The 8,325-nt window shown below is 40.2% G+C and overlaps 1 protein-coding gene across 2 annotated transcripts; it reads left to right on the forward strand.

Moving 5' to 3' along the window:
• Window positions 1–3,205: 3,205 nt before the first annotated feature.
• Window positions 3,206–7,751, forward strand: LOC133908863 (myosin-binding protein 1-like). 2 transcript variants are annotated; one of them, XM_062351051.1, is made up of 6 exons: window positions 3,206–3,610; window positions 4,411–5,458; window positions 5,548–5,583; window positions 5,780–5,929; window positions 6,019–6,186; window positions 6,255–7,751. In XM_062351051.1, the coding sequence occupies exons 2-6, from the start codon at window positions 4,495–4,497 to the stop codon at window positions 7,571–7,573; spliced, it is 2,637 nt and encodes an 878-aa protein (XP_062207035.1). In that variant the 5' UTR covers window positions 3,206–3,610; window positions 4,411–4,494; the 3' UTR covers window positions 7,574–7,751. The 2 variants fall into 2 exon arrangements, with proteins under 2 accessions (XP_062207035.1, XP_062207034.1); XM_062351050.1 differs by having other exon boundaries at window positions 3,207–3,610; window positions 5,548–5,694.
• Window positions 7,752–8,325: the final 574 nt, after the last annotated feature.

The following is an 8,325-nucleotide window of genomic DNA, read 5'->3' on the forward strand; positions in this document are numbered from 1 at the left end:
TTTTTCTTTGTGGGTTGAGAAATATGTTTCTTGATGGGTTGTGGTGTGGCATTGATTTTAGATTTCTCAGTTTCTATGATAGTAGATGTGGTGAACACAGTTTTACTCTTCTCACTATAAACCACCCTCTGAAAACTCAACCTAAGAGCCAAACCCGTCTTGTCAGCACACATCTTGGTCTTGGTCAAGATCAAATTTATTTTCTCTTTGCCCTCTGAATTCACTTGAATTTTGACTTTCCCCTCCAAAAGTTGTTTTGTTGCAAAAAAACCCCCAAAAGGTTTCGTTTTGTTGCAAAAACACCCCTAAATATTCAAAAAAAAAATTATTAAAAATCTAAAAAAACTAGAGATAATTCTAAGAACTTTTGTGAAATTTTTTTCAAAAGTAATATCCTTTGCATCATATTTCAGGGAGAGGAAGTTTGAAAAAAAAAGAAAAACATGCAGCTCATTTATTAATTCGAGTTAAATGCATAGTTAATTATTTACTTATCCAAAAATCATGAAACTAATTTTTTAGTCTTCTTACATGATCCTTTATCTTCTAAAAATACCTGAAATCTTGAAATAGTTATTGTAATATGCAAGATTGAGTAAATATGTTGCAGATAGATTAATTCGTAACTAATCCATAACACCCCAAAATTAGTGAAACCACTTTTATTAGTTTACTTAAATAATTATTTGTGTAGGAAAAATAATGGTAGACATGACAAAGTTAAAATAACATGAGTTAATAAATGAGCTGCACATTTTTCTTTTTTTCTAAACTTTCTCTCCATAAAATATGATGCAAAGGATATTATTTTTGAAAAATAATTTCACATAATGTCTTAGAATTGTGTCTAGTTTTTTTAGAATTGTTTGTGATTATTTTTTTGAATTTTTAGGGTTTTTTTCAACAAAGTCAAACTTGGGGGGAGGGTTGCAACAAAATAACTTCTGGGGGGAAAGTCAAAATCAAGTAAGTTTTGGAGGGGTTTGCATTTTTCCGCTTATTTATACACAAAATTAGTGATGGTTCATGGACTAAACCTAAGAATAGTTGGGAAAAATAATTTATTTCTCTGTGTGGAGCGGCCATATCATCTGAAAAGTTTACGTTTGAAAGGCTGATGTTTTATAAAATAAGTGCAATTACATTTTTTAATGGTCAGTTACTTAATAATATTTTTATTAATCATTTTACTTACTATTAATTTACTAATGACGCATTTGTTTGCTACATCTTGCTAGAGCCCAGTTAAAACAAATCCATTTAACTTCATATAAAAATTATTTTCAAAATTGTTATCTATTTAAAATTAAAAAACAAAAAATGACCTATCGACATATTGGTAACTGACTGGCCTGTCAGCAAAGTAGGGCAGCTATGCTGATAGGAATCCCGTTGGTAGGCGAAAAGCTGATGGGATACTAATTTGATAATTTTTCAAAAAATACACACTATTTTTGTAATTTTTCATTAAATTATTACATTTTTTTAAATTCAGAATTTTGATGGGATTGGACCGCAAGCCACAAGAGGGAAGGGATAGAGATGAATGTGGGTGTGGCGATTGACCCATTTTGGACCTTCCTCTTTGGGAATGTAAGAGCCATACTCTTCCTAGCAAAGTCAACTAAAATTTCTATGTTTCAGAAAATTTCTTGGATTTTACAGCAAAATTCAGAGGTCTACACTTCTGTAGGGCAAATTAACACAAAGCTACATTTTTTTTCCTGATAAACAAAACTACACTTTCTTTGACCAAGCTTTCATCCAACTACGCTTCTGTTCGATGAAGAGCAGAAGTATGCCATGAGTGCCCCCTCCATGTTTCATTTTTCTTCAAAAAGTTTAGAACTCGGAACAAATCACTGCTATCCTTTATGTATGAAATAGGTATCCATGTTCATGTATATCCATATAAATATCTTTTGCATAAACATAAAAGCTTAAATTGTTGCTATCCATATCAATAGGTATCCTATATGAGCTGCAGAGTGCCATGCATGAGTTCTCCAAGTTGGATATGGAGGTTGTACTTTTTCCCCCTATCTTCTCCTATTTTATTAATAATATAATTAATAGCTCTCTTGCTAGTTTGTTAAAAAAACATTGCAAGTTCAGTTTCCAACAAGGTTTATCGTGAATCGTTCCGAGGAAACTTCCAAATATACCTCACCATCTAGGAAGTTCTGCGGAGAAAATTCCACCACTAATGTGTGATGTATGTTCAATTTGATCATTACAACCATGCATAATGGTAGTCGCAAAATTTATTTAACATTTATTCAACTAAAGATTCATCCTCACTCAATAAAATTAAGAAAAAAACATTAATCCAAAACTATCCATTAAGGTAACCACTGTGAATTTTAATCACCGTGGAGGAGCTGGTCAAGCCGTAACACCTTTTTCTTTTCAGCTGAACATTGATATCGACTGCCCGGGCTTGGAGGACACAGATCCTCTGCAGTTGCCACTGTCAACTGCAGAGAGCTACAGTGGAGTGTATTAAAAGCACTCCACAGCTCTTGATTTAGAGGTGGATGGGTTGGATCGATCGCTACAGTAACGCTACAGTACCTGATGTTACAGTACAAATTCGTGTTACAGTAGAATCGAACACTGCAGCTACAGTATACGCAGTAAACAGTGATTAGTTAATGCAGAGAACTGTAGCAACAGACTCATATTACTGTGTAAACAGTAATCCTCTGCATTAATCATCATTAATGCAGAGGATCCGTGTCCGGGCTTGGAACCTTCTTAGACTAGCAAAAAGCGTGGCATCAAAGCTCGGACCCGATGCAGCACGTGCGCCTAATCACGGTTTCAGCTCACGCTTATTGCCGGGCTGATCCGTTGTCAATCCCTCCGTCAAGACGTCACTTAGATCTGTTTGATGGAGATCTTTCTGTTTAAATTCTATGTATAGAATGATTTTTTTAAAGAAATAATTCTATGGTTAAAAATGATTTTATAAAATAAAATATACAGAGGAATTGATTCTATACGAAAAGTGACTCAGAAGAAGCTATTTTTTTAAGCTCTTTAACTTCTAATTCATTTAAAAAATTACTTCCACAAATACTACTTAATAAATTAAAAACTAAAAACTATTTAAGAGAGCTCCTCTACTTAAAAAAAAAACTGCTATCTTTACTTCTGCGATCCCAGCACACACTCACCTACTCCACTACACGTCTGCAGTGCACCGAGAGGAGAGCTCAACCACCGCTTGTAACCGGGCGGCTTTCGGCTTTCGGCCACCTCGCGGTCGCTGTCCGGGCCGGCCCGCCGAGCCGACTTTCGGTAGGTCGCGCCGCCCGGCCCCCAGCGTGGCGTCGCCGATCCCGCCACCGTCCACAGAGCCGCCGCCACCACCTCGCCCCGCTTTAGTTTTTGGCTCCTTCCGCCGATGGGAATCAGTATATAGAGTTGGGAGGGGAGGGGAGGGGAGGGGAGGGGAGGGGTCGTTTCCTTGCCACCTTTCCGTCTCGTCATCGCCTGCTAATTAGCTAAGAGATAGCTCAGACGCCTTTTTGGCCGCTGCTCCTGCTCCCGACAAGACCGCCCGCCACCCTTCACAGATCGGGATCTCGCGACGGCGGTTCTCCAGGTGCGTGTCCTGCTGGATGTTGAGTCGATGCCGGGTTTTCATTTATTTATTTATTTATTTCGTTTTTTGGTTAGCTTTTGACCTTGGATGATTAGCTTGTTAGCTTCTCGGGAGAGCTTCTTGTATGGTGCTTGCTTACCTCTGTTCTTATGGATTGGATGATGCTAGTGGCTAGCTACTTTGATTCTATGCTTATCCTATAATCCTTTCTAGTAAGTGGCTAATTTTGTTGGAAACTTGGAATCCCGTTATGCCGACTAGAATCATTCCAATTTTATGTTTTCGTTGGGATTGAGCTGCGTTGAGACTGATCTTATCTGGTTCCGGAACTCATTCTTTCAGAGACAAAAAGAAAAACTTTAAAGAAGTTTCAGCCTATTAATTCTTCGGGCGATTCTTTTTTTATGAATTATGTGTGACGTCTTGAATCCAGTTCTTGAATCTGTCCTGCAACACTGTTTTCGTGCTTCATGGAGCTCTCCTTTACCAAAATTCTCTTGGTCACTCATGGGTATCTGTCGATTGCCATTACGGTTGGCGTGGGACGCTTTTAGTTTATGTCTTTGGGATCCCTGCCTTTTCTCCAGCTATGATTAGCTTCAATAATTCACCAAATTATTCTCAAGGCCTTAATCGTACTGAACTTCGATGTCAATGGCTCCCATAAGCTCTTTTTAATTTTGCCAGGCAGTAGATAGCACATAGCAGTAACCTTAATTCTTCGTTTACAGTAGCTCCCATAAGATAGTACTGATGTTAAACTCACAATTTGCTCATTAACTTGGTTTGATGCCTTATAGCCATCCTACTTCAACGCCGACCACCTTTGACCAATCCAGACAGCTTGGAGCAACCGTTGTGAAGATTTGAGCATACTATTGAAGATGGGTACAAGGATGCCAATCTTGCGCCGAGTATCAAGCGCACTGTCCACAGCGTTGCTCGAGTGGATCTTGATGCTGCTGCTGTTCATTGATGCGGTTTACAGCTTCTTGGTCACTAGATTTGCGCGTCTCTGCAGATTACCGGCACCGTGCCCTTTCTGCTCAAGGCTTGATCACGTCCTGGGTAACGAGAAACCATGCTTCTATAGGGAGTTGATCTGCAAGATTCACAAGTCTGAGATTTCATCCTTGGCCTTCTGCCGCCTCCACCAGAAGCTTGCGGGTGCCCAAAGCATGTGTGAGGAGTGCTGTGAGAAGGCAAATGATGATGATAAAACAGATGAGCCGGTGATGGATGCCGGTGTACATGATAGTAATCAAGGAATTGATGATGTGCTGAATTCTCCTCGTAAAAGAATTTGTTCATGCTGTGGACAGCATTTTAAACAACGGAGCGTAACCTTGTCCTCTAGAAAGATTGCAGAACCAGAGCCTACTGAAGCTTTTGGCTCACCAAAGATTTACACAGATTATTCTATAGCAGATCAGCTGGACGAGTCTTTGGAACCTAAAGATATTTACCACCAGAGTGACCCTATGTCGCATGAGAGACACAGTCTGCTACAGATGACATCTGACTCCGAGGTTGAGGTACCTTGTGATGATGATGGCAAAAGTTCACACCATCATGAAACCAATGTTATAGAGAAAGATTTGCATGAAGATGCGGCTTTTGAGAGACCCGTTCTTCCTTCCCCTGTGTTGGTCAAGGAATCTGGAATAAATGTCCAAACGGAACTTACTGTTACTGACTTGTGTGATACATCTTTGGCGAATCCTGTTGCTGATGATAATCCTGACAATAGAATTGATGCGGACCAAATGGAAGCAAAAGATAGCTCATCCAGAAGACCGGCATCCCAGCATGATCCCCTAGTTGTCATAGAAGAGTCAAGTCTAAAAGGTAATTTAGTTTCTGATACTGGGACGATTACCTCTACTTCCATTTCTTTTCAATTGATAGATCCTATAATAGGTTGAATAATTGTGCAGATGCCGATATTTCACATAGTCCAGTTGCATTAAGTGGTGAGTTACCTCACGTTCTTGGTGAAATTGGACCATGTGAGAGCACGAGTGAAGGCAACGTTGATCCATATACATCTCAATTCACAATACTAGAACAGCACTATGCTGTTGGTGAGCTATCTTGATTCTTGATCGTGAGAAAACGTTAGTGGTGTTTGCTTCTCTATATAACCCTAACACACACAAAAAATGCTAGATAACCTGGAACAAGTTCATGGGCCAGAAGTTACTGCTACATCAAGTGGTGAGATTGACGAGAAAAGTGCATTAGTGGACGATCCAGGTACAACTGAACCAGAACCTCAGGACACTCACCATGTTGCTTCAGAAGATGCAGACCTGAAAGGTTTCTTGGTTTTGACTTTGTTTCTCAATATAACAATTATATTCCTTTTCTAACTTAGTCTTATTAAATGATTACATTTTCTTGGTCAGATAATTCCAGGGATATCCATGTTTCACAAGCTAATGCTGATTCTGCTGAAACCATTGGTGAGGCTGAAGATTATACTAAGAAAATTGAACCCACTGGTGATTTGGAAACTCACGAACTGACATTCCAAGATCCTTCCAATACTGCTTCGAAAGATTTTATAGAAAAAGGTTTGTTAAGAATGTTTTCCATCCAACATTAGTAAAGTTAGTACTTACATATAAACAATTTTTCTTAGATTATGTGGACGAAGCTCATATTTCAGCAGTTGCTGCTATATCAAGTGGTGAAGTACCTCAAGATACTAGTGCCGTCGAGAAATACCCAAAAACAAGTGAAACCACTGGTGAAATGAGACCATCGCTAAGCACTCAAATTAGCATGAACGAAGCCTACAGACTTGCCATTGGCAGCAAGAGTAGCTTGCCATCCCCTACCTTGACAGATGTGATCCTTGGAAAGGACTCTACTTCTAGTGTAAACGAAGAATTACGATTACTACTATCACAACTCTCAGCTTCCAGGGGGCTCGAGGCTCCATGGGTCGATCCAGGGCCTAGCCCCCGTGCATATGGCCGTGGTGATGAGTTAGTGGTGCAGAACATAACCAAAAGAATTTCGATTGAGAGAAATGCATCTGGTTTGGAGTCACTAGATATGAGCATTGTTAGTGAGATGGAAGGTGAAAGCACCATTGACCGGCTGAGACGACAGATTGATCTTGACCGCAAATCAATACACCTGCTCTGCAGGGAACTGGAAGAAGAGAGGAATGCTTCAGCAATTGCTACAAGTCAAGCGCTGGCTATGATCACCAAGTTGCAGGATGAGAAGGCTGCAATGCAGATGGAAGCTTCGCATTACCAACGGATGATGGAAGAACAAGCAGAATATGACAGTGAAGCACTTGCAAAGGCTAACGAGTTGCTTGCTGAAAGAGAGCAACAAATAGAAGAATTGGAAGGCGAGCTTGAAAACTATAGAAGACAATTTGGAGGTGGACCAACAGAGACACAAGCCAATCAAGCCCCCATTAAAGAAGAAAACACCGACACAGCTTTGCTTGGAGAAGGTGACATTGAATATCCTATGATAACCACACCAAGGGGCATAAATTCGTTGGTGAGTTTTGAAGAGGAGAGAGCATATATAGCAAATTGTTTGAGAAAGTTGGAGCAGAAGCTTCAATCCTACTCCAACAACAGTACTTCTGTTGATTTATCCATTTCAGATGTTTTAGAGGATGACCTCTGCAGCAAAGCATGTGTTGTAGAAGACGACTCGTTACGTCGTCAGGAAAGCTCAAGGGAGACAGAAGAACATATTTCCTTAGGTAAGGAATCCGGCTTATCGACAATAAGTGAGGAGGTTGATCTAACCACAGTTCAGGAAGAAATTGCAAGCTTGAACGGAAGATTGAAGACACTAGAAGGAGACCGCAATTTTCTTGAACATAGCATCAATTCCCTCAGAAATGGCAATGAAGGTTTGATGTTTATACGGGAAATTGCTTGCAATCTGAGAGAACTGCGAGCAGTTGCTATTGACAAGAAATAGCCTGCCACATGTGTGTTGTAGTCATATACTCGAAACTTATTTATACAATAGAGTCCAACTCAGCATGTGCATTGTGTATTTTTTGTATAATCCAAGTGAAAAGAAATTCTTGTAAGTAGGATGCCCGTTATTGTTGTAATTACTTTGAAGGAACTTCACAAAAAAATAAACTTTTTTTTGAGAGGGTACAAACATGAACGCATACGACCTACCCATACATCACACACGTCCTACGCGTGTGCGCGTCATATACACACCCTAGAGACAGATTGAAGAGTTGAATGTGCGAGCATGCATCTCTAAACGCACAGACGTGTGTATCCTTACTGGAGACAAACTCGGGTGAGACGCACGGGTGTCGATCTCAAGGATTGAACCGCACGGGCAGCTCCACAACAGGACGCACAACCAGCGCGGCGCGTTCTCACAAAAAAAGAAACTTGTACGTATATAAGGCGGACCATTTTCATCAAAGCTGTGTATGTTACAAACAGGGCCTTATCCGAGCTGAGTCGCCAAAAACTTTGAAAGCGGCATAAAAAAGCACGTGGACAAAACCTGGTAGTGGTTGATACTTTCGATAACACCTGCTACCTGGGCTCCAAGTTTGCATTCCACGCAGACTGAAAACTTCCTTGCTCCATTGCCTTGTCATGTAGTTATCCAACACAGGTTCTGCCCGTTCTCAAACACCTAATCATGTCCAACACAACACTGCAACAAACACTACAAAGTTTCGCAAAGGCAGGCGA

This window comes from Phragmites australis, chromosome 2 (genome assembly GCF_958298935.1).
Source record: "Phragmites australis chromosome 2, lpPhrAust1.1, whole genome shotgun sequence".
In the NCBI taxonomy this organism is placed as follows: Eukaryota; Viridiplantae; Streptophyta; class Magnoliopsida; order Poales; family Poaceae; genus Phragmites; species Phragmites australis.

Coding starts and splice junctions, on each gene's coding strand:
- LOC133908863 (XM_062351050.1), top strand. CDS start 4,495: ATGGGTACAAGGATGCCAATCTTGCGCCGAGTATCAAGCGCACTGTCC. Junction 5,695..5,779: donor AGAACAGCACTATGCTGTTG/GTGAGCTATCTT, acceptor AAAAAATGCTAG/ATAACCTGGAACAAGTTCAT. Junction 5,930..6,018: donor AGAAGATGCAGACCTGAAAG/GTTTCTTGGTTT, acceptor TTTCTTGGTCAG/ATAATTCCAGGGATATCCAT.